Here is a 27,215-nt window from a genome sequence, read left to right on the forward strand (position 1 = left end):
GGATTTTGCTGTGTTACCACCATTGTGATAAAATAGGTGTGGTTTGAAGTGGGTGTGGTTTCAAAAAGGGGAGTGGTCAAAACTGGCTTCCATTAGCGGCCCTCCACCATGTATGCTAGAGAAATTCCGGCCCTCGGCACCGTAGAAGTTGGACAGCACTGATTTAAAGGAACATTGTCATCATAATTAAGGTCTGTATTTACTAAGGCTTGAGTTGTTTAGTTCTGACTTTTTGACACAAAAACTCAATTTTTTCAGGGGGGGGGGAAATGTGGTTTTTTTTTTGCGGCAAAAGCAACAAAACCAAAAGGAAAATACGCCAAAACCAGCCACAGTCATGTAGAAGTCAAAGGCACATGTTCCTTTCACAACTGGAAGATCTTTCTTTGCTTCGTGGTTTTAGAGGTTTTTCATTTAATTTTTTTTCATTTCTGTTTGGGCCACAGTTTGACGGCGGCACCGTCGAGAGGGGGAGGAGTGGAATGGCTTCTGGCCCCCCAACAGTCTGAGGGGCCCTTGATACGGCCCCTTGGTTCAGAAGTTTGAGGACCCCCTGCCCTAAACATTTGATTTTTGCCTCAAAGGAATTTATATTGTTTAGTGAATGAAAGTAGCACGGAAATGTAATTTGTTTTGTGTTGCGATTTTAGCTTATCTGACAGATCAGGTTCCCAAACTGTGTGACTGCAACCACTCCGGGAGCGACTGAGGCCCAGCCTAAAGGCCAATCACCATGTCCCTTTGATATTATTCTGGGTATTTCCCTGTGCATTTTTTTTAAAGTTTGGGAAAGGGCATAAAATATCTTGAGTGAATCAAACTCCATTAATTCTGCTCCCGGTATGTTGGAGAGATGTGCACAGAGCCAGAAAAATATATTCTGCTTATTCTTGACCTTCAAACACTTCAAGCATCAAGAAATACAATGAGAGGCATAGCACAATAGCAGCAATAAATACACCCTTGTAGGGTTGAATGGAAAAGTTTGAGCACCCCTGGCCAAATGACATGTTTAGGAAACAACAGCTGTAGGAATCATGGGGTTAATGAAAAACATATTTTCTAATGTTAATGCACAGTTATATTTTAACTTGGAAACATAGGAACACAATAATCTTTTAGTATGTTATAGAACTGCTAATACTAAACAACTTTTCAATCTGTCTTCCTCTTTTCTTTTGTATAGATTTTGAATTATGTGCCTTCGTCTACTGGCTTTTAAATTGGGGGTCACTGACCCGGACATCTTAAAAACAAATGCTCTGTGAGCTTTTATTACTGATCTTTCTATTCAGAAACTAATTACAAATTATCTCAGAATATAATTCTCTGTATCATACTAACATTTTATATAGAACAATCCCTTTAATAAGGGAACTGTAAGTTTGCAGAATGGCATATTTTGCCTTTTAGAATGGGGCGAATGACTTACTATTATTATTATGATTATTATGAAAACTATGTATAAAACGCAGTGTTGTACAGTTAATGAAACACACTGCCTACTATGCAGCCTATGAAAAAAGAACTGACTTGTTGCAATAGTATAAAAAGTGTTACTACAATTTCTTCGTGTGCATCATTTCTTTAGTGTAGAATCAGTTTTACAACTTATGTTTTTTAAACACAGATGGACTGTAATACTTTATAAGCCTGCCCTATTAATGATGTTGGTGGTTTTACTGTGGGCTGTATAAATTACCTTGTAGGTGTCAATAAGGAGTTCATGTCTTGCTCATACTGGGGGTCATTTATCAACACAGGGCAAATTTGCCCATGGGCAGTAACCTATGGCAACAAATCAAATTGTTGCATTCATTGTTCTACCTGCATCTAGCTGAGAAAAGCCAATCACTGATTGGTTGCTGTAGATTGCTGCCCATGGGCAAATTTGCCCAGTGTTGATAAATGAGCTCCATGTGTTCTGACCTTGTTTTGTTCTTTCTTCACCTTTGTGCCCTGGTCACTTGGGGCTCCACTCTGGAGATGTCCCATATAGATCTCTGTGAAGTTAAAAACTGGCTAATGGCCAACATCAGCAGGACTAGAGAGCAAGAGATGAAAATAGATGGGTTGTATCAGCACTTGCTTATCCAGCCAGCATCAGGGGTGTTTGATGATCACAACAAGAACATTTGCCCAAGGGTTTGCTGCAAGGTAAGAACCAGCTCTTCTCTTCTAGCTTCAGCTTTCAGCTGAAATGCTTTCCATGGACCTCGGGAGGTTATATAATATTGGATCTACCTAAGCTTTTGAGTCCTGCAGAAGTTCAGCTGTGGATATTAGGCAGGTCATTGACTGCAGAGTGCGGGTAAAGAGAGAATGAGGGTCGAATTGGCTGCAGGTCAGGTCTAAAAGATGCAGACAGAGTAGGATGCAGGGACATAACAATAGTAGCATTGGCTACTGGGGTCCTCAGTGTATAGAGGGGATGATCTAAACATTTGAAAAATTGAAAAACAGATTATTTCCCAAAGGTTTGTTTATGGAAAATGTCATTAGATGTATGTGTAAGGCTGAGGTTAGGGACATTCCCAGCATGCTTGGGGAAGAATGGAGTATATACTTAGCTAGTTCTTCCCATTTCTGTATCACTGGAAGGCCAGTGGTTTTGAGATGAACCTGTGAGTGAGTGAGTGAGTGAGTGAGTAAGTGAGTATGCTCCAATCTACTAGTGTTTTCCTTTTCTCCACCCACAGCTGTTATCAAGAGGAGGCTGATGTCAGGTCATTCCAAAAGGAAGAAGTGGATTAAACACAAGAAAACTCCAGTGATGCTCTATTAAAATGTTTCTAGTGAGGTTTAAGTGAAAGCTCAGAGTAAAGGGCTCATTTCTGGGAAGGTGCCCATTCTGCACAAATGCACTATACAATATTAAGTGAACTGCACTCTATACTGGTAAACGGCATCATTCCCCTATGGAGTTACAGTGGAGGAAATAATTATTTGACCCCTCACTGATTTTGTAAGTTTGTCCAATGACAAAGAAATGAAAAGTCTCAGAACAGTATCATTTCAATGGTAGGTTTATTTTAACAGTGGCAGATAGCACATCAAAAGGAAAATCGAAAAAATAACTTTAAATAAAAGATAGCAACTGATTTGCATTTCATTGAGTGAAATAAGTTTTTGAACCCCTACCAACCATTAAGAGTTCTGGCTCCCACAGAGTGGTTAGACACTTCTACTCAATTAGTCAACCTCATTAAGGACACCTGTCTTAACTAGGCACCTGTATAAAAGACACCTGTCCACAGAATCAATCAATCAAGCAGACTCCAAACTCTCCAACATGGGAAAGACCAAAGAGCTGTCCAAGGATGTCAGAGACAAAATTGTAGACCTGCACAAGGCTGGAATGGGCTACAAAACCATTAGCAAGAAGCTGGGAGAGAAGGTGACAACTGTTGGTGCGATTGTTCGAAAATGGAAGGAGCACAAAGTGACCATCAATCGACCTCGCTCTGGGGCTCCACGCAAGATCTCACCTCGTGGGGTGTCAATGATTCTGAGAAAGGTGAAAAATCATCCTAGAACTACACGGGAGGAGTTAGTTAATGACCTCAAATTAGCAGGGACCACAGTCACCAAGAAAACCATTGGAAACACATTACACCGCAATGGATTAAAATCCTGCAGGGCTCGCAAGGTCCCCCTGCTCAAGAAGGCACATGTGCAGGCCCGTCTGAAGTTTGCCAATGAACACCTGAATGATTCTGTGAGTGACTGGGAGAAGGTGCTGTGGTCTGATGAGACCAAAATAGAGCTCTTTGGCATTAACTCAACTCGCTGTGTTTGGAGGAAGAAAAATGCTGCCTATGACCCCCAAAACACCGTCCCCACCGTCAAGCATGGGGGTGGAAACATTTTGCTTTGGGGGTGTTTTTCTGCTAAGGGCACAGGACAACTTATTCGCATTAACGGGAAAATGGACGGAGCCATGTATCGTGAAATCCTGAACGACAACCTCCTTCCCTCTGCCAGAAAACTGAAAATGGGTCGTAGATGGGTGTTCCAGCACGACAATGACCCAAAACATACAGCAAAGGCAACAAAGGAGTGGCTCAAGAAGAAGCACATTAAGGTCATGGAGTGGCCTAGTCAGTCTCTGGACCTTAATCCAATAGAAAACCTATGGAGGGAGCTCAAGCTCAGAGTTGCACAGAGACAGCCTCGAAACCTTAGGGATTTAGAGATGATCTGCAAAGAGGAGTGGGACCAACATTCCTCCTAAAATGTGCGCAAACTTGGTCATCAATTACAAGAAACGTTTGACCTCTGTGCTTGCAAACAAGGGTTTTTCCACTAAGTATTAAGTCTTTTTTTGTTAGAGGGTTCAAAAACTTATTTCACTCAATGAAATGCAAATCAGTTGCTATCTTTTATTTAAAGTTATTTTTTCGATTTTCCTTTTGATGTGCTATCTGCCACTGTTAAAATAAACCTACCATTGAAATGATACTGTTCTGAGACTTTTCATTTCTTTGTCATTGGACAAACTTACAAAATCAGTGAGGGGTCAAATAATTATTTCCTCTACTGTATTTTCTCAGCGTCCATTCTGCACCAAATTGTACATATCTGTCCCTGCATCTGTCCCTCTCAGCCAGTCATTCATATCAGGTGCTCTGTGTGTGTTCTGCACAATATGGCAAAGATCTGTAGCAAGCGGTTATATACAGCAGCCTAGAATCTTATATCTTTCTCTATGTAGAGGTTTAGTAGAAATAAATTTGGAGTAAATATATATAAATATGTTTATTTTTACATTATTTGCAAATGTATTACTTTTAAATAACATATTTAAATATAAACCCACTGATCTGTGTTAACAGCTATTTTTTTGCTTTTATGTTTTCTTTTTGTTTTTAGCTTGCATTATAACATGCAATAAAATTCTCATTTCCAGTATTGCGCCTACTGTGCTACCGCAAACCCACTTTCAGCTGGGGCAGAAAAAACATGAAAATGGCAGGGAAACAGCATGAAATAATTCCCTACAGAGAGCCCAAGGTGGAAGAGGATATAACTGATGTCCCACAATCCTTCCATTATGTGGAGAATTTAGGGATTAGGGTTATACAGACCCCAAAGTAACTCAGATTTCCCTCCCCTATGGCTTGTATAGATTGCAAGTGACCAAGGCAATATTTGCTCTTCTGCTCAGGGCCGGAACTAGGGGTAGGCAGAATAGGCAGCTGCCTAGGGTGCAACGATTAGGGGGGCACCAGGCAGGAGCCTCTCCTACCTACCCCTAGTCTGCACTCCTTTGTCATTGCCCCCACCGCTTGTCATTATACAGTGGGGGCAATGACCCATCGCTTCGTCCCAGGTGGCGAGGTCAGCTTGGCCCACCCCTGCTTCTGCTTATACTGCCACATCTAACAGTGGAATCAGAGCAATGTATTTGGCACAGTTTGGCAATGTAAAATGCAGTTCCTTACTGTGAAACAACCAGAAATCAAGTACTTTGTAAACACATCTTGGAAACATGCCCCCTCTGGAGAGATACAGCCCAAACACAAACATTCCCCCCTCCACTGAGTTTTGACTTGTGGGATTGTTTATTACATTACCCCCTTTGTTTGCTAACTGTGCTCAGTGGGCAGTCAGCGCTGAAACACTGCAAGACTTTTGTATGTACCCTATATTCCTCATAATATGCATGGCCCTCAGTTCTTTCCCCAGTCTTCCATTCATCTCTCACCTCTTTCCTGCCTCCATGATCCCTCTAATCCCACTTCCTTCCCTTCAACCATTCTCTATCAGCTCTGAGCCCAACAGATCACTAAGCAGGGCTGAGAGAGAAATGGTGTCGTAGATGAATGAATAAAGTGGAATAAACTTGCTCTATATAAAGAAAGGATAATAAATGGAGATACAGGTTAATGCCACACGGGGCTGTGGCTCTGGCATCAGCCTTCTCCTGTGACTGTGCAGACTTGGTAAGGTGAGCAGCAATGTCTAATTTCCCCTGTAGGAGCCGAAGTGAATACAAAATCGCAGCAAAGTTCTGGAATTGTGAAACAATGAGCATCAATCAGTATAGGGATATAACAGCTCTAACTGTTAGCAGGTCATGTTTAATAAACATTATGGGCTAAATAGCAGGTCTGCCCTTTTATATTCTTACTAATAAATCATATTTCTGAACTTTATTAATCTCCATCAACTTAAAATGTTTGCTCTTAGAGAAGTTTGCTTCTCTGTAGTGACATAACCAGCTCTCTAGTGTCACAGTGCCACTGTCTTTGGTCACATGTCTCAACTGGGTCAGTTACCAACTGCCATTAGGACAGTGAGGAGAGAGGACAGGGAGTTTGAGCAGAGCGATTTAAATAGAGATAAATAGAGATAAAAACTACAAAAACTGAGGAAAAACAGTGAAGGAGGAGAGAGGCGAAGATGGAGGTGAGGAAGAGAAGGAGTCGGAGTTTGGATGAGGAAGGACAGGAAGAAAAAATGAAGAAAATCCATGTAGAGGAGAAGCCCAACAATGAAGAGAGGCCGTTGGAAGACCAGAAGAAAAGCCCCATGGAAAAGACAAGTAAAGATAAGAGCAAAGAAAGGAAAAAGAGTGAAGATCAGTTGGAAGATGGGAAGAAAAGCCCCATGGAGAAGCGGAGCATTGAAAATGGGGCCAATAAAAGAATGAGGAGTGAAGAAGGACAGTTGGAAGATGGGAAGGAAAGCCTGAGGAAGATCAGTGAAGATGAGAAGAAAAGCCCCATGGAGAAGCGGAGCATTGAAAATGGGGCCAATAAAAGAAGGAGGAGTGAAAAAGGACAGTTGGAAGATGGGAAGAAGATCAGTGAAGATCAGAATAAAAGATCAAGAAGCCCGGAGGATCCCTTGGAAGGTAAGGAAACGCAATTGCTGCTCTTGTGTTTAACCTCTCCCCTAACTTGTTAATAACAAGTAGCCCCATAGGTACCAACTGCACTAACTTACTAATAATATGTAGCCCCATAGGTACTGACTGCCCTAACTTGCTAATAACAATAGGTACCAACTGCCCTAACTTGCTAATAACAAGTAGCCCCGTGCTCTTATTATGACAATGTCAGCAATTAACATGTTTGAAATTAATCTTTTCATTTTTTTTTTAATCTTGGTTTTAACTTAGGATTGGTTTACTATAGCATAGGAAATACATATATAACAGTGATGTTGCTTGTGTCAACCAGTCAGGGCTGTTTTACTAAAGCACAGGGAATACATATCATCACTGGTTTTGTTGGGTTAACCGATCAGAGCTGGTTTTATATAGCATAGGGAATAAATATGGTAAGTGATTTTGCCAATGTCAGCCAATCATATATTTGCTTTCATATTCGCATATAATCACTGATTTATTCTGCGTAAGATAGGTCTGCTATGTTAGTATGCCAGAAACGCGGGCTTCCAGCATCCTGTTTTGGGAGTTGTAGTCTCTAAATGTGAAGACCCAGGGTTAGGGAAGTGCAGATACATGCAGACAATCGAGACGATTCATCAAAGTGTAAAATTAGCGCTCCCCATAGTAAAATTACCCCACTCTCCATTCACTTTAAGAGGCATATTTGCTAATGGAAAATTCTAATCTTTCACCCATTGATAAATACGCCTCTAAAAATCCCATGGGAATGAATAAAGAGTAGAGGAATATTACTATGTTGAGCTCTAATTTCACACTTTGATAAATCTGCCCCAATATTGTACACAGAGAGTCTTTGCACTACATTTTGTGCACTGGCTCAGACAGTTAAGGAAAGGTATCTTACACTTTCCCTATCATTTTTAAATGAGCCATTATGCTTGTTACATGTGAGGGATCATTTACAGAACGTGGGTTCGGGTGCCGGGGCCTCTCCAGTCCTGTAGTGCCCATAGTGCTAAGGAGCCCTGCCTTGTGCCTGGGGTTTGCTGATGGGTTCATTAAGATATGTTATGTACAGGTTATTTGTAATACAAGGTACTAATAGAATATTTCCCTAACAAGGTGGAAGCAAGCCGAAGAAACTCCGCGTGGACACCGATAGACCTGCCCCCTTGGATATTAAAAACTACAGGTTTTATTCAGAGCTGGCAAGTGGAGGTTTTGGCCAGGTAAGTGAGGGGCTTCCCAAGCATTATTTCTCTTGGTATAAATCCTAGGGAAGCAGGAAACATGGGGGAGAATGAAGGCTTTGGTAGTTTAGTATTATCCTCTATTCTACAGTTGTAAGGCTGTCAGTGTAAAGTAGGGGCAGGGGGTGACAGTAATTTTGGGGGGTATCAATGGAAGCCTTTAGGCTGAAATCTTCATTATTCTTCACTGATGGTGCAAAGTGGGTATAAATAACATTTTCATTTTAGTCTCAGTTTTATTGCCTGTAGCTTTACACCGCACTGTGCCATATTTAATATCTGCCCTTCTTTATTAGGTGATGTTGGCTTCGTATGCACCGACGAAGCAGCTGGTAGCAGTCAAGATCATGAAGAAAAAACCAGACAAGAGCAACTTCGCCATCATGATGAAGGAGGCGCGGCTGCTGAAGGTCGCAAGAGGATGCACATTTCTGTGCCATTCCTACGCAGCTTTTCAATCAGAGGTAAATAATACTGTTATTATTATTTAAAGGGAATCTAGCATTTAAATAAACTTTTAGCATAATGTAGCCCAGTGTTGGTCAGTGTGACAGGGTCTCATTTGATCCCCATACAGGCCTGTTACTGTTTCTCCATAAAGCACCATAATGTTACGTTCCACTTATTCACTTACCACTTCCATTCAGACAATTTAACATTTTTGGGTGGGGGATTCTGTGTCTCACCTTCTTCTACTCTTTCTTTAACAGCTGGAAGCCTTCCTCATTCTGGAGTACGCCAGCGGGAAGTCTCTAATGGAAATGATTAATCGCAAAGGAAATCTGCCAATGGGAAGAATCATGTAAGTGACATTAAGATCTATTTACAATACACAGGTGGGTGCAAAGCAAAACAAATAGGTGGAAGCCATCATGTTTTTTTTATCCCTTAGTAGGTCTTAGTGCTCCACAATGGCAGCGCTGTATTACTGAGGGGCAAGCTGGAGTGGGTAAAGGTGCAGGCCCGGATTTGTGGTGAGGCTACAATTGCCCAGGCCTAGGGCGGCAGAAATTTAAGGGAAGCCCCGCCGCACCAGAATAATTTGCATGCGTAGTGGGGAGAGGACGTGCAGAAACTTTAGAGCGTCCTCTCCCCTCGGTTCCAAGTGAATGAAGTGGCGCGCATGCGCTGCCGTGGCGGGATGGGGGGGAAGTGCATGCACATGCGTGCGGCTTGGGTGCCGTGTTTGGCGGCAAAAGGGGTGGCTTCGGGGCGCCCTATTGAGAAATCTGGCCCTGTGAAGGTGCCCCCATCCTGCCCCCTAACTTGTGCCATTCAGATGCTGTATTTACGTCAGGACAGGATGCAGCTGGGCCCTGTACTGACCACTTGCCATAGATAAGTACAGGGCTGCTTTGTACAGGAGTTTGATAAATGACCCCCATCATTTTTACAACAGGGAAATGTGGGGCACATATTTAGCTTACAGAGTTCCATGTAGTGCCTATTACTCTATTTAAGTTTCCTACGTTGGGAATTTTATCCAGCTGCACATTGTCAGGCCCAGACTGGCAATCTTTAAACTCATTTCCCTGTTTAATTTCTCTGGTTTAACCTTACTGACACGCGCTTGACACTTTCTAAGGCAATGTAGCTGGATCACTTCGGGACAGTGTCATTAAAGGTATTTTTTTACTGGAAGACAGAAGAGCCGGACACTTTTAGGGACTAAAATTATATCCATAAACAAGTTATAGATGTAATGTGTATATTTGCCTGTGCTCTCAGTAAGACACGCTCTGCACCCTTGTGTATGTTACACTTAGATAAGTGCATTCGGTGCAAGCACAGAGAACAGAGCAAGGGAACACTATAGTTAGCCTTTACCATAGGAGTTTTGACAACTTAAATAAAAATATCCTATGCATTGGGTGTGATTTAGGAATGATGATGATTTTGTTTTTGCGAAAGGTTCTACACAGCAGAGATGGTGGTCGGCCTCCAGTTCCTGCACTCTAAGGGCATCGTTCATCGGTGAGTAAAATGTCAGTATATTGTGTCTATGTGCTTTCTGACTCACAGATACATTCACTGTAGCATGATTCCATTCACCGTGCTATGGCCGCTGGTCTGTCACCTTTAAATGTGCTTTAAGCAGGCATTTCCCACAGGAGCTGCTCATCTCTCAGAGTGACGGGTGCAACACCTTTTCATAAATGGGGAGACTCTTCAAGCTGTGGTGCTTGCACTTTCTCATAAGCAGGGCGTCATTAAAAATCATTGGCCCAATACTATGTAGAACCTACCCTTAAGAAAGCCCAGAGTTTTATTCTGCTGCAGAGTTGCGCTATGAGAAAATACCATTCTAAGCAACTATTCCATTTATATTAAGTAAAAATTGAACCGGGTTTAAAGTTACTGAGTTGAATTTATATATAACTGTAATTATAAATTAATCCGTTTCAGTTCTCCAGCACTGTTTATCAGCTGTCACCTGCTACATTGTCTCAGGAGTGAGAACCAGGAGTGCAGTAGATACAAACAGCCAGACAGATACTAAGTTACACTTACAGTTACTGTAATTAATGTATATTGGAAAAGTGAATTCACTTTTTAATTGCAGAAAAGACTGGAAAAATTGGAATGGGAGAACCCCTTCATCTGTAATCTGTTCAGATAGTTTTTTAATTAGCTCCAGGGTTCATACTGAATAATTCAAACAAATATTCAAATAGGCTTTCTATCCATGAAGTCCTTTCAGGAGCCCACATTTCATTATATCATACATTCTCCAGATATTTAATGTTAGAAAATTCATATTCTGAACACAACTAGTTCATTGTTTTTCCACATTCAAATTTCTGTCTCTTTATTACTTGAGCCTCAGACTTTCATCTTCTTCCTTGTCCTCCGCCCAAGAACTCTTCCCTATGTCAGTTGCTCTTTATGCTTATCCTACAGTGATGTGAAACCTGACAACACCTTGGTGGACAGAGACGGCCATATAAAGATCTGCGACTTTGGCCTCGCCGCGGAGGGCATCTTCGATGAGGAAAGGACGAGTGGAGTAGCGGGAACCCCTGGATACCGGGCGCCAGAGGTGACAAAGATCATGTGCAATATGAACATGGGGTTTAAATAAGGGCAAGGTTTTGTTTCCAAACAATAGAGAACTGCATGTCCGATGATATCTGGTGTAGGGGGATCTGTGCCCAGTTAATATGATGTTACTATTTAGTAAGCCGATGCACTTCTTTTTAGGTGAAGCAGAATACAGAATACATGTATGGGGGATTCCAATTCAAAATATACTTTTCAGATTACTTGAAAAACCAGGAACACTTTTAATAAATGCTCATTGCTGGGTGGCACTGATTGCAAACCGATTGCATTTATAGGATAAGAATCAGTGCAGCCCTGCTTCTTATGTTTTCTCTGTATTCATTTCTTTTACAGGTTCTATTAAAGGCTAATTACAACGCAGGCGTGGATTGGTGGTCGTTTGGGATTACCATGTACCAAATGGCCACGGGCCGCTTGCCATTTTCACCAACAGGCAGTATTGTAAGGCAGTACTATGCTATAGAGAAGAACAAGCCTAATTACCCCTATTACATGAGCCAGGAAATGCTGGACCTCCTGCCGAAGGTAAATTTCAGCAAACAGAAGAATTTATTATTACAGAATAATTTGTATAATATATATAATATATATTAATGCTAGGAGGTACGTGACATATTAAAATGCATGTTTATTTTTATTTTTTTAGCTTTTGGAGATGAAAGAGAATAAGAGAATTGGAGTCAATGGAAACATCCGGGAGCATTCATTCTACAGAACGGTCATCTGGGAAGAGCTGGAGAACCGAAGAGTGAAGAGCCCCTTCCAGCCAGGAATGGTAAATACATGCGCTAGACCAAGCAATTCCATACATCTATCCTCTCTCATCCTGCTGGGCAACTGCTGCTCTTTTTGTTTTTATACTTATCCGCCACTTGGCAGAGCAGGGGTCTTCAGAGATTTTGGTTTCAGGCCCTCAACATTCACTTAGCACACAACTCTGTTAAAAAGGTATGAAAACATGATGGTAACTATAACGTTCCCATAGTTCTAGTAATACTCGATGCTGGTAATAACAAGTCACCTTCAGATTTCAGCTAATCTGGCCTTCAGCCTGGGTTCCACTTTGGCAACCATCATAATAGAGGATAAATAATTGTGTGTCCATAGTGAGGTTAATGTTGAGGTTTACCTTTAATAGCTCCATTGTTGGCCTTCTGATAGACTGATTTATTTTGTTTTAGCTTTCCCCTGCTTCTCATTTTCCTGGGCATAGTTATCTGAATCCTATGAAAACTTTTAATAGATAATTCAAGCCACATTTTTAAAGTTTTTCCTTATCTTGAATGAAAGGAAGTATGTGAGAAGTGCCTTGTTTGCTTTCTTATAGCCATCAGCAGATGACTTCACCGAATGCCAGCAAACATTCTCTGCTAATGTTCGGAAGGAAGAAACCAACCTGGAAGATTTCTCCTACGTGGATCCCAACTGGGAAGGGCAGGGGTAAGGCATTAACTGGCTCTAACATGGGATAACATCGTTCATTACTGCCTGAACTTAACAACAACCAGGGCCAATAACATCATAGCGCCTATGGCAAGCTGCGCTACTCAGCAATCCATCCGCCTGCGCCAGCCTGCATCCACCAGCAACGGCGCCACCACACAGGCTTGTGTGGTGATTAGAAAGCCGGAAAGAAGAACAGGAGTTAAGTATTGTAGGTATAACTTTAGTGTGTGTGTGTATGTATGTATGTATGTATGTGTGTGTTTGTGTGTTTGTGTGTGTATGTGTGTGTGTTTGTGTGTGTGTGTGTATGTATGTATGTGTGTGTTTGTGTGTTTGTGTGTGTATGTGTGTGTGTTTGTGTGTGTGTGTGTATGTGTGTATGTGTGTGTATGTGTGTGTCTGTTTATGTGTGTGTGTATATGTGTGTGTGTGTATGTGTGTGTGTGTATGTATGTGTGTATGTATGTGTGTGTCTGTTTACGTGTGTGTGTATGTGTGTGTATGTGTTTTTGTGTCTGTGAGTGTGTGTGTCTGCGTATGTGTGTGTTTGCGTGTCTGTGAGTGTTTGTGTCTGCGTGTGTGTGTGTGTATCTGTGTATGTATGTGTGCCTGTGCGTGCCTGTGCATGAGTGAGTGAGTGAGTGTGTATTAGTGGAATTAGTTAGTGGAAATGCTCACCCATTCCTTGAACAGGAGAACCCTGAGTTGAACTGATTCTCTTTTTGAATCTTCACTCAGTTCTAGATTAGAAATAATCAGTTCTCCCCTTCAAGGAACCAGTTAGTTGTGTCGGGATATTTCTATAACCTGATGCTTCACCAACTGCAGCCAATACGGGATCAATAGAGCCCGTACCCTCCCCATGTGGCATTGTATTTCCTTTACAAGGCTACTGTGATAAATACACTCAGCTCCTACTGACCCAGGGACTTGTCCGACTGCCATTTTGGAGTCAGGAAGGAATTTTTCCCCGTTTGAGGCAGATTCGAATCTGCCTGGGTTTTTTGCCTTCCTTTGGGTCATCTAGGTCAGTGCTGTACAATAGGACAGCCCTGATCTAGTAAGGTAGGATGTATTTCCAACCTAAGTAATTATTTAATTGCACATAATTGGCCATTATATATTAATACAACTAAATGAAACACCCCCCAAAATAAAAGACATGCTAAAGCCCATGTTGGCTTCCATAAGGCAGCAGTTGGTTAGGGAGGAGCAGGGAAGCAGGGTCTTAGGGAGACTAATAAAGGAAGAACTTATACTTAACTATATATGAATTTATAGTATGGTCCCTATGGATAGGAGAGTATGATAGGATGGGAGACTACTGCAGGTATAGCAATAATATAACAACTACTTATTGTGTCATATTCTGCAGTATGTATGAATGCTGTATGGCTGTGTGAGACTCGTGTGTGAATGTGAATATTGGTCCCTTTATAGTAATTGGTCCAAAAGATCTAGGTCCGTGTTTGGAATAAAGTGCAGGTTTAGCTCAGGGTTTGGGGGAAAAGGTAAAGAACAGACAGGGCAGAATGCTACTTAGGAACAGCCATATTTCTTATTTAGTCTGCTAAATAGGCCCATCATGATTCCTTTATCAGTATATAGCATCTTAAATGCTTCCTGGGTAGGGAACTATATCAGCAAATTGTATGGCTAGCAAAGTAACGTGGATTTAGGGCTCTGGCACACGGGGAAATTAGTCGCCCGCGACAAATCTCCCTTTTCACGGGCAACTAATCTCCCCAAGTTGCCATGACCCGCCATCCCACCGGCGAATATGTAAGTCGCCGGCGGGATGGCACACGTGGCGGCGCGATTTCCCGAGTCTTTTTCGGCGATTTCGGGAAATCGCGCTGCCGCGTGTGCCATCCCGCCGGCGACTTACATGTTCGCCGGTGGGATGGCGGGTCATGGCAACTTGGGGAGATTAGTCGCCCGTGAAAAGGGAGATTTGTCGCGGGCGACTAATCTCCCCGAGTGCCAGAGCCCTTAATCCCATTTATAGCTCTGCTCCCCATGTGATGTGCTCCAACTAAATAGGATTAACCATTGTGTGTGTGAGTAAAAGCCAACGGTGTGTGTGTGAATAGTCAGGTACCTCTCAGTATTTGCTGAAGAGGAAAGGTCCCATGACAGTTTATGTCATGTGCTGGACCAGATAGGGAACTATTGCAGCAAGTGATTGGGTGAGCCATTTGCTGCAATGGGTGTGTGAATGGACAGTAACAAGGACTGAAGCCTTGACGCGGCGTTACTGCTCACATGGGTAACCGTGTGCCAATTCAGCCATTTGTGAGACTGCGATTATAACGTGTGTGTGTTATGGCATTCAGAGTGCCTTGTAATGTACTCACACCCTTTCTATTGTATTTCCCTGAGTATCTCATCCTACACTCAAATGTCTCTGCTCATTCTTATTCCAAAGCACTGAAACCCAAACTATGTTAGAATAAAGGGAATTTGCTTATTCACTCCCCACTATTTCATATGTTGTAGCGCCACCTTTTGCCGCAATAGGAGCTTTAAGCTCCTGGATGTCGCCCCCCCCCCCCGCTCCCCAGCGCTTACCTTCTGAGCGCAGGAGTGGGTCCGGGGGCGGTGAGATCGCTAGTGCAGAGAGTGCAATTGCGCTCTCTGCACTAGAAGAGCCGAATTTCAGGTTTAAAAACCGGAAATTCGGCTCTTAAAGTTACCAGGAGCGGCTTTTTGCCACCCCTGGTAACTGGGGCGCTTCTGCCGCCTGAGGCGAGTTTCTCAACTCGCCTATTGGCAGAAGCGACCCTGGGCTTTGTACTCTGTTCTGAGTGATTCTGATCCAATCTTCCAGGTACATTTACTCCATGTTGTTCCTCGTATCATGATGGTGCTTGTAGCCTTTAGGGCTGTGACAGACGGGGAGATTAGATGCCCGTGAAAAATCTCCCTTGTCTTGGGTGACTAATCTCCCCGAAATGCCATCCCACCAGCGATAATATAAATCGCCAGTGGGATGGCATACACAGTGTGGTGATTTGCCGAAGTTGCGGAAGTTGCCTTGAGAGGAAACTTTTGTGTCTTCAGCAAATCGCCACACCGTGTATGCCATCCCACCGGCGATTTACATTCTTGGCGGTGGGATGGCATTTTGGGGAGATTAGTCGCTCACGACAAGTGAGATTTGTCACGGGCAACTTATCTCTCCGTCTGTCACAGCCCTTACATTTCATTGAAATGTCTTTGCCATTATTGAGTCCATAGGGCTGATTCACTAAAGGTCGATATTTCGAGTGCTATTTATAGCATGCGGTAAAAATTTTAGTGCGTCTTATTTTTTGCGTCTTAACGCACGATTCACTAAAAGGATACTTGCGTTAATTTAGATGCGATGCTGCTTGCGTTATTTAAGTTGCAAAGACTATTTTCGTGTGGACGGAACGCGCGCTAATGAACGCATCACGCACAAATAGTTGCCGTGTGCGAAAAAACGCACGCCATATTAGCCATACACGCCATTACTTTCGTAAAACTACTGTTCTGAAAATGCCCATTTCCCTGCAAACTGGCGGCTGCATCACTCTGGGGCCAACACGGACTTGAATATAATTACCGCCTGCCTCAAGTAGGTGTTAATTTTCGCACAGACGAATGCGATATTTAGCGCGTCTAAGTGTTTGTGAATCATGCGTTAGTATTATTTCGGCGCGCAAATTAACACAATGCGGTAGGGCAAAATTTAACGCATGCAATATGCGACTTAACACACACAATACTTTAGCGAATCGTCAATTTTAACGCAAAAAAAGTGCGATAACACTTATCGACCTTTAGTAAATCAGCCCCCATGTGTGTTATGTGTGTGTATATATATATATATGTGTGTTATATCTATATCCCCACCAGAGAAACATATATTTATTTATTATATTTACAAAATAAAACTCTTCTCTATTACTTTTCTATTGGTTAATGTTCTGGCATCAATGTTCATTTTATTCCAAAAGACCAGGAAAAAGAATATAGTTTTAATAGTAATATTTTGTTCCTTCCAATAGCAGTTGGTGTGTAGAGCTATGGAAGACGTATAAATACGTATAGATGGCATATCTGTACCAGCATAATAACCCTATTTATCTATATTGTGTATCAGTTACTATACTGAGCGAGGCTTCTGCTGACCTCTGGGGGATGACTTGGTATTTGCCGATAACTGTTGATAGGGAAACAGTACTGATCCCAATGTTCAGCCTCTAGTTGTGGTACAGTTCTTTTCACTAATGACCCCTGTGGGCATTTAAAAGGGCTCAACAGCTAATGGAAAAGACTAGATGTTTGATACCCTCCAGATCCTTTTATTGGTTAAAAAAAAAAAACAATTTTTGGAACACAAAGCTGTTCCAAGTACACAAAGGCCCAAACAGCCCCACAGGCCCAATAAATAGTGACTGTCTATGGCATCTTACATCAACCCCTCTGGCATTTGGCAGAACCCACAGATTGCCAGTCCGGGTCTGGCTATTGCTGAGCCTGAGAAGGTTACAGGACTTCACAGCAGATCTTAACCAGAGAGCTATTGTGCTTATTGCTGATTGGAGGCTGCACAACTCAGCCCCTGACAAATATTTAACCCTTTCAAGAGTGTTTGACTTGGAACCATGCTGGAATGCATGTGTTGTCCTTTATTGCTGTAGGGCATTGCATAGAAATCAATGTAACAGGGTAATTCAATTCCTATAGGCTGTGTAAGCTCCCGACTCATATACGGGACAGGGCAAAAATAAAATCAAGAAACACTGTATATTCTTGTTTCTATCTCTTAGTCATAGAAATATTTCTACCCAAGTACATCACCATTCCGGAAAATAAATTCATATTTATATTAGCTGATGCCATTATTCTCTCATGATAAAAATTTGGGGAGATAATGTGTTGATATGCTGGTGCTTCATGACTCCATTTCTGGGCTATGGCTCTTCATGTTGCTGTTAGTAAATGAGTAATAGTACAGCGAGTGTTCGGGAGAGTATCTAAATTTAAATGTGCAAGAGCTGCATGGGGCAAAACTAGAACCAAACTAGAAAGCTTAGAAATTACATGAAATATTTGAATACATAATGGTTCTATAACAGGACAAGACCACCATATCTGCACCATATCTGCACCATATAAGCATAAGTTATATTATACCCTCTCCAACATAGTGGGGAAGATGCGGTAAATGATTTATTCATGACGCCTGGAAGCGAATACCATCTACATAAGGGCTCCCTAGCAATTTCCAGATGATAAGTACATTGGGACAAAGACCCATTTGCACATATGGCATTTGCCTACTGTGTAGCTGTAAAGGTAAGAGCCAGGTCTGCTTCCCACTTTAACATTTACAAAATGTTTTAATGTTTCTTTGGGTTAGTAAGTAAATGATAGGATTGTGATCAGATTTTTGGTGCAAATCGGCATATGACATCATAGTTTGATGGTGGGACACACTAAACCCTTTGAGAGTTATAAGGTAATAAAAAATATGCACTTATTTATACTCTCCCTTCATAGAGAGATGTTTTTCTTCTTGCAATTGAGAAAAGGTTTTTAGCCCTGTTAGCCCACCTCACTTCCCTGCTGGCCTCTGGCCACTTCACTAGTGGGAGGATCTTCCCTCTGTAGTGGAAGCTGGATGTAAAGATGGCGGCAAACCCAAAACTACCATTGGGATTACATACTGGAAATACACTGACTTCTGTAGCAACTCTTTACAGATATATTGTATCCCTGCCTAGTGGAGCTTACAATCTAAGTTCCCTGTTACTCTCTGTTTAGTCAGAAGCCAAATGAACCTCCCTATATGTTTCTTAAATTTTGCCACAATTACTTTTTTACTATTTTATTACTATTATTTATTTTGTTCCTATGTTTTAAAGTTAAAATATAACTGTGCGTTAACATTGGCAAAATACATTTTTCATTAACCCCATGATTCCTACAGTAATTTCCCAAACATGTCATTTGGCCAGTGGTGCCCAAACTTTTCCATTCATCCCTACAAGGGTGTATTTATTGCTGCTATTGTGCTATGCCTCTCATTGTATTTCTTGATGCTTGAAGTGTTTGAAGGTCAAGAATAAGCAGAATATATTTTTCTGGCTCTGTGCACATCTCTCCAACATACCGGGAGCAGAATTAATGGAGTTTGATTCACTCAAGATATTTTATGCCCTTTCCCAAACTTTTTAAAAGAATATTCTAAGAGTTCCCCCTCTTATACAGAAAGTGTCCCTTAATCTATAATTAAATCCATAATAAAACCATGATCTGCCCTGACCTATTACTGATCTCCATTCACTGACTCAATGCACAGGGAAATACCCAAAATAATATCAAAGGGACATGGTCATCGGAAAACTGGTTGTAATATTGGGTAAATACTGTAGAAAGGTTCATGTAGCTCATTCATATTTACTACAGTGCTGCGTTGAGATGCCCGTGCATAGTTTATTTCTTAAAGAGACAGGAAGGGTTGGCTGAGGCTGGTAAATGTGTGTTTATCACTTATGGGCTGGGGTATCCCACTGGGCTACACTAATTGCATTTCTGTAACGTGGTTACTAAGGGGCAGATTTACCAAAGTACGATTTTTGTTCCTTTAAAAAGCACAATACAAAAATATCATATTAAGTACGAAAAAATCGTATATGCTAGCACAAAAAATTCATATTTGACGATCGTAAACGGCAGGAAAACCTTTGTGACTTACGACTCAATGGCACTCTGCAGCTCCAACCCGGCCCAAGGAAAGTCTCCCATAGGGCTCAATGGCACTCTGCAGCTCCAACCTGGCCCAAGGAAAGTCTCCCATAGGGCTCAATGGCACTCTGCAGCTCCAACCCGGCCCAAGGAAAGCCTCCCATAGGGCTCAATGGCACTCTGCAGCTCCAACCCGGCCCAAGGAAAGTCTCCCATAGGGCTCAATGGCACTCTGCAGCTCCAACCCGGCCCAAGGAAAGTCTCCCATAGGGCTCAATGGCACTCTGCAGCTCCAACCCGGCCCAAGGAAAGTCTCCCATAGGGCTCAATGGCACTCTGCAGCTCCAACCCGACCCAAGGAAAGTCTCCCATAGGGCTCAATGGCACTCTGCAGCTCCAACCTGGCCCAAGGAAAGTCTCCCATGGGCTCAATGGCACTCTGCAGCTCCAACCCGGCCCAAGGAAAGTCTCCCATAGGGCTCAATGGCACTCTGCAGCTCCAACCCGACCCAAGGAAAGTCTCCCATAGGGCTCAATGGCACTCTGCAGCTCCAACCCTGGCCAAGGAAAGTCTCCATAGGACTCAATGGCACTCTGCAGCTCCAACCTGGCCCAAGGAAAGTCTCCCATAGGGCTCAATGGCACTCTGCAGCTCCAACCTGGCCAAGGAAAGTCTCCCATAGGGCTCATGGCACTCTGCAGCTCCAACCGGCCCAAGGAAGTCTCCCATAGGGCTCATGGCACTCTGCAGCTCCAACCCGGCCCAAGGAAAGTCTCCCATAGGGACTCAATGGCACTCTGCAGCTCCAACCTGGCCCAAGGAAAGTCTCCCCATAGGGCTCATGGCACTCTGCAGCTCCAACCCGGCCAAGGAAAGTCTCCCAATAGGGGCTCAATTGCACTCTGCAGCTCCAACCCGGCCCAGGAAAGTCTCCATAGGGCTCAATGGCACTCCGCAGCTCCAACCCGGCCCAAGGGAAAGTCTCCCATAGGGCTCAATGGCACTCTGCAGCTCCAACCGGCCCAAGAAAGTCTCCCATAGGGCTCAATGGCACTCTGCAGCTCCAACCTGGCCCAAGGAAAGTCTCCCATAGGGCTCAATGGCACTCTGCAGCTCCAACCCGGCCCAAGGAAAGTCTCCCATAGGGCTCAATGGCACTCTGCAGCTCCAACCCGGCCCAAGGAAAGTCTCCCATAGGGCTCAATGGCACTCTGCAGCTCCAACCTGCCCCAAGGAAAGTCACGATACCGAAGCTTGAGTGCGACAAATATGTTTTTGATGCACAAATTGTTACTTTTTTTGTAGCAAAGTACGAAAAAGTTGTGCAAAAGTACGAAAATATTGCAGACAATACTCAAAAGTTGTAAACTTTAAAAAAAATATGAATTTTTTGTATTCGGCCCTGTCGTACTTTGATGAATGTGCCCCTAAATGTAGTTAGTAAGAGGACAGATTCACCCATGGCACCCACATAAGGTCTCTAAGGTCAGTTCCTCTTAAATTTCCTTGCATGCAGCATCCCCACTTCTTCTTCTTTCATTTATTATATACCTGGAATTCCCAGTACCATTATTCCCAGTAGTTCCTTCTGACAAGCACTAACAATGACTCGTCCTTGCACAAGAATAACCCCTTATAAACAGTATTTCCTGCCATTTTCTACCCACAGCAGAACTTGCTCCCTTTCATTGAAGCCATAAAGGAAAGGTTGCACGATGTGGCTCCACTTATGTTCCTGAGCAGCTGTGCAGAGTGGAGTGCTCCTCTGGAGATGATATTTGTTCAGGACAGAACTGTTCATGATGCTGTAGTTGCAGTTATACTGTTGCCCAGAGATTGTAGAGAGAATCCTGGGCTGTGGCAGGGCACCGATACAGGGACTCATTTACTAATAGTGGCAATGTGCAAAAACAGCCACAATTTCCCATGTTTCTGCTTTTGACTCAACCTGCTGTGGAAACCCAGGGTTCCCTAGCATCAATAGAACCACTTGCACACAACTGAACACATAATGCAGGATGCACACAATGGGGGAATGGCGCAACTAGTGCAACATGTCTGGATGTAACTTTTATGAAAACCAACAATTTTAGCGCAACCACACTTGACAGCGTTCGTAAATAGTCCCTATTGTGTTTTGTGAAATTCCAGCAGTTATTTGGTTGCTAGGGTTACCTTAGCAACCAGGGAGTGGTCTGAATGAGAGACTTATAGAAGAGAACCTGAATAGAAAATAAGTAATAAAAAGTAACAATAACAATAAAATTTTCTTTGGCTGCTGGGGTCAGTGACCCCCATTTGAAAGTTGAAAAGACTCAGAAGAGGAAGTCAAATAATTTGAAAAGTACAGTATAAAAAGTAAATTATGAAGGCCAATTGAAAAGTTGCTTCAAATTGACCATTCTATAACAATAAAAGTTAGCTTAATGGTAAACCTCCCCTTTAAAGCTGCTGACTTGACCGGTCCAGATCATGTTGACAGCTTATTGGCCTGTGTATTGGGCCCTTCTAATGGTCTTTCTGATCATACTGAGACCAAATGTAGCCAGATATCTATCAGGAAGGTTAGAAATCATGTCGGATGAGGACTGCATTATCATGTAGATACAGATCTCTCCTGGTGATCCTGCAAAGGCCTCCATTGTGATCCCATCAGTGGCCTGTGGGTGGCCAAATCAGGCCAATATCTGCTGGTATGGTGACCTTGCCAAAGAGCTGATCTTCCTGCGGGTGTTCTCTACAGTCAGCTCAGCCATTATGGGCAGCAACACGCCAGCCCAGATTTGTCACTGTTCTATCACATTTCTTTCAGTACGAACCCTGTGTTCCAAGGCCCTCGTGTCGAGTGATAAAATCTAATGTTGTGAGCGTTCTGCTTCTCTGTTTGGCCTTTATGTATTCAGTCACCTTGAGCGATCATTTAGCTTCCGTTCCTTCTGTATGTGTGTAATTTTACATGATGTGCTGTTTTGTCTCTTTCCAGACATTAGTCAGAGCAAATAACCCTCGCTGGGATGCATGGAGCAGTACAGGAGAGTTTTCATTAGAAATTTCCCTCTTTTCATCTCCTTACAATGCGTGAAATCGGGACATTTTCAGCGTGACAAGCCCGTGAAATCTGCAAGCGAGACTCGTGGAGTCTAGATAGGCTATTAGTATGATCGGCTGCCTCCCTGCTCAGGTTACCTCCAGCTAACGGGTAATAAGGCATTCGGGATAGAATCAAATAAACTCTTGTGAGGAGCTGGAGGGGAGACACAACATATAAAAGAGTGAATAAAAAGAGGAAAACACCTGTATTCACAAAATAACCGTTCTTTGTAAATATGCATTTCACTTTCAACATTTTACTCAGCTTCTATGTATAATTAATAGGCAGCTTGTACTTTATACTTTACTTTATGTGCTTGCAGGAGGGTCCAGTGGGACAGGGAGTCGGGTGCTGCGATTCAGCTGTTCCCCAGTGCATTACTCCCCACAGTGGGGATTGGGGGCACGTAGGCTGTGTCTGCCCTGTTATATAATTTACTGGGGGCCTGAGGATACAACTTAGTGCCCCACGTTTAAGGCCCCCATACACGGGCCGATAGAAGCTGCTGGTATCGGTCCCTTGGACCGATTCGGCAGCTAATCGGCTCGTGTAGGGGCAGAAACGAGCGGCCTGGCCGACCGATATCTGGCCTGAAATTGCCCAGATATCGATCGGCCAGGTTAGAAAATCCAGTCGGATCGGGGACCGCATCGGTTCGTTGATGTGGTCCCCTAACCGACTGCCCATGGCCGCAAATGTAATCTGATCGTTTGGCCCCAGGGCCAAACAATCGGATTATTTTTTTTTAAAGCAACTCGCTACCCGATATCGCCCACCCGTAGGTGGGGATATCGGGTAAAGATCCGCTCGCTTGGCGACATCGCCAAGCGAGCGGATCTTATAGTTTATGGGGACCTTTAGCATCAGAGCTCATTCTACATCTTATAAATACAATGTAGATGCTGATTTAGCATAGGCACTGATGGGAAAGCGCTGTATACATTGGGGAGAGCATAGCGTTTGGCCAGTGGGAGAAAATAGCAGCGCTTGCCTGTGCTAATGATGGATTCAGCTGCAGCATTTATTCATTAACTGGGAATATAAATGACCAACTCGCTGCCTTTGCTCCTGTAATTATATTTCTCTAACAGGTGACTATCCATGCATGTGTTTCAAATATCCACACGCACTAATACGCGCATACTAAACAGGGCGGTTTTCTGTTCAGGTCCCACTGTGGGCACGCTTCTCCTACATTTGCACTACATACCGCCACTGTCTAAGGCATATTAAAACTGGAAATTGCCCCTCAGAGCTTCCATTATTAAATGGAAAGCCAAAAATGTGCAAAATGAAAAACAAATTACATTTTGTGATATGATGTTGCTGGTCATTAGGTTGCTGAATTTAATTCTAAAGAGCAGCCAAATAAGATGTGGCTATCAGCACAGGAACCACCATTCAGTTAAATGGCACCTACTTTCACTGGTCAACTGCCTCATTCATGTTTTTTTTCTGACACAGTGCCAGCAGAAGTGTATTCTGGTATTGTGCTGCCGTAGGCGCTGGACCAGTGAGCACCCATTGGGGCATATGCAATTACCTCACAGGAAGTGACATCATGGTGCAGGGTACCTGAACGTGATGTCACTTTCACTCGCGTGTCACTAAGGGTCCACCAACCTCTGCTGCTGGATTTGATAGGAAAGTATCCGACAGCAGAAGGAGCTTTTTTTCCTTCAAAAGTTAAATCTACCATAAATGCATCCAAGGGCCACCCACCCCGTAATGTTGTTTCCCTAGGCACGGACCCTCAAGTTCCTATATGGTAAATACTCCTATGTGGGTCAGTCTGGCTATTAATGGCCCCATCTCCCCTACCCTAGGTGTGAAGCATGTGCATTTGGTTAGATTTGGCTTCACTGGTCTCCTTCCGGGCCAGGACTGGCAATCTGTGGGTTCAGGCAAATGCCAGAGGGGCTGCTGTAAGATGCCATAGGCAGTCACTATTTATTGGGCTGGTGGGGCTGTTTGGGCCTCTGTGTGCTTGAAATGCCAGGGCCTATTTTGAATTCCAGTCTGGTCCTGCTTCCCTCTCCATTGCTGAAGACATCCAAGATCTTCACTACAGGAGGAATAGTTGGGGACGAGGTACCCTAACAATGACTTCACCTTTAAAGTCGAAATATAAAAAGCATACTGCCCAATAGTCCTCCTATTGTTTAGTAAAAACGCCACACTTTTGGCTCACCTAATCAAATATTTACTCAGTCACACTTACTTCACATTTTCTAGAACAGGCAGCCATCTCTAAAAAGGTATTCTCCCTTCCTTTCCCTCCTTGCTTCATACTGCACATGTGTGTCATTCCCTCCCCCCCCCTCCCCTCTGCCAGATCCGCTTCTGATTGGCTGGTGGGCATGTGTAGCTCAGAACAGCAGACAGGATCAAGTTACACACATGCTCAGAGAATAGGAAGGCTGCCGCTGGCACCTACAGGAAGGGGAGAGAGATTTCAGTGATGTCACTGTAGGCTTCACACTGCTGTAGGCTGCCAGCACCATATCTCAGAGAAGCAAGCAGGGATCTGGGAATTTAGATATGCAGTAAGTACTTAAAAAGAATGCCTTTATTTTTAATTTATATTAACCTTTCATTGTCCTTTAAAGGTGTTTTTGTCACAAAATAATGACTTCTCTAGTACATTTATTACATACATTGTTTGTTGGCGTAAAAAAAAACCATGCAATCTTTTCTCTGCCAGTGGATCAGTCAATAAAACCATTTGCAGGTTTGCAAAACATAAACACGGGAGAAAAACTGTTCAGCAATAACTGTTAGTATTGCACATAGGTTTTCCTTTATTGACTTGTGCTACAGTCCCCCATTGCAATGTGATGGCTTTCTAAGAGTTATAGGGCACATTTTATCCTGAATATAGAAAAAGGTAAAAGCTGTAAATAGAGGGCAATATATATTACATCCTATGGGGAAATGCCTGAGCCAACGATAGCTGCGCTGCCGCTCATACAAATATAAATACAGATACACACATACAGAATGCTTCGCAGGGTTAGTCCCACTATAAATTGCATTCTGCACCTTTCTATGACCTTATCCTAAATGTTTTCAGCCTGGAAAACACAATGTAAAACCAAATGAATGATCACAGTTATGTTTCTTATAATTAGCCATAATCCTCTGCCGTCTCGTTCCCCTATTACTGTGTGGATCCAACTTTGTGTGTCTCCTCCAAAGTCCAGTGGAAATTGGTAACCAAACCGTCACACGAACAGCGTGCAAAATGAAACAATCATCATTAACTCTAATTGCAGAATAAACCAGCAGTGTTAAAGGATGATGATTCTCTACATATAATATTTTTTTTCAAACTGTTCTCTTTAATGTCAGTGAAGGTTTTCATTCATCCAGGTCATTGTATATTTATAGTAATAAGACAAATCAACTGGATTTGCTGTATTTTTTCTCTTGGAGCCATCAACTGGCTTTGTTATGTCAGAATTCTGAATTGAGAAAACCAGTCGGATGACTAGGGAAGCTCCTTTTGGCTTGGGAATGCTTAAAGGTGGCTTTTTGTCGCAAAATAATGACTTCTCTAGTAAATTTATTACATATATTGCATTTTGGCATAAAAACAGCACTTGGGAACAGCTGAATCTCAGCACCAGGTGAGCACATTTTATAATATAGGGACTATGACATTAGCTTTGTTGTTATTTTATTAGCAGGCATGAAGAAGGCTGATTGGGCGACTCTGACAGCTGCATTGCACCCATCAAGGACATATATTACTCACAATGGATTGAGAAGGCAAATTAGTTGAGATTGTAGGTGCCAACAAGTTAGAGTAATAGCATTTCCTAGTGATTCTGCTGAACTTTTGTTTGTATCTCATGCATTTGTAATGGCAGCCAGGCCAGTTAGGGAACGTAATGAGCTTCTGTCCAATGTTTAATGTGTTTAAAGCCCAAAACACTGTCATTGTCCCTTTGTATGGATCTGACAGAAATATCAATGTATATGCTTTTACTTTTTTTAAATTTGTTCTGTTGCTGACTCAGCAAGCAGTTTTTGTTTTGCCTAAGCTGCCCTTGTATCAGGCTGGCTGCCCACAGCATTCCCGATCCCCACACACAGCATTCCTGATCCCAAAACACATACACCTCTGTAAATGGTAGAATTCATTTTGCAAGAAGACAATACTGTGGAATAGTCTGGGGCTGTCAAATCTAATATTTTATACTGGAGGTAAGAGTGCTAATACTGGAGATAGCACAATGGAACCAAGTTTCCAGAGCCAGAACTAGGGGTAGGCGAAAAGGGGCACGTGCCTAGGGTGCAGCGCATACTACTTCTTTCTAGTCCTGCCCCTAGATTCAGCACTGGGAATAGCATCAGCCCATGGCTTATACCTGCATACAGGTTAGGGGGTGGCGGGGGTAGAATGTGATATTAAATGAGCAGTGAGGAGCATATGGAAGGGTGTGGGGGATCTGGATAATTATTTTCCATCTCTCCAGCAGCGGGGGGGCTAGGAAAGAGGTTGTTGTAGGAAGTGAGCAGAGCCAGGCCGTGTTGTATTTATGTCTGCACCCGCTGCTCAATTCCTTGAATATTCCCCCAAACCCCACCCTTGGTTACTGCCAGGGCCTTTTTCCCAGCCCCCACAGGAAGTCATGGGAGATAATAAGCCAAGACCAAAAAATCCCCTGAGCGCTCCCATACACTGCTCCTATAATAACCGCACATCATACCCCCTTCCACATGCGCATCTGAATGTCTGTCCCAAAGAAGGAAAGTCCCAATAAGAACCAGAAATAGCAG

General features: G+C 43.0%; 1 protein-coding gene and 1 pseudogene across 1 annotated transcript; both read left to right on the forward strand.

Annotated features, from left to right (window-relative positions):
* LOC100492388 overlaps positions 1-2,806 on the forward strand; it is a 262,674-nt pseudogene extending 259,868 nt beyond the window's left edge.
* Positions 2,807-6,399: 3,593 nt separating this feature from the next.
* On the forward strand, positions 6,400-12,873 carry LOC101730406 (protein kinase C theta type-like). Its single transcript, XM_004912332.3, has 9 exons — positions 6,400-6,859; positions 7,982-8,088; positions 8,406-8,573; positions 8,820-8,911; positions 10,021-10,083; positions 11,011-11,149; positions 11,506-11,697; positions 11,819-11,947; positions 12,500-12,873. The coding sequence occupies exons 1-9, from the start codon at positions 6,406-6,408 to the stop codon at positions 12,614-12,616; spliced, it is 1,461 nt and encodes a 486-aa protein (XP_004912389.2). The 5' UTR covers positions 6,400-6,405; the 3' UTR covers positions 12,617-12,873.
* Positions 12,874-27,215: the final 14,342 nt, after the last annotated feature.

The sequence above is a fragment of the Xenopus tropicalis genome, chromosome 2 (assembly GCF_000004195.4).
Source record: "Xenopus tropicalis strain Nigerian chromosome 2, UCB_Xtro_10.0, whole genome shotgun sequence".
In the NCBI taxonomy this organism is placed as follows: domain Eukaryota; kingdom Metazoa; phylum Chordata; class Amphibia; order Anura; family Pipidae; genus Xenopus; species Xenopus tropicalis.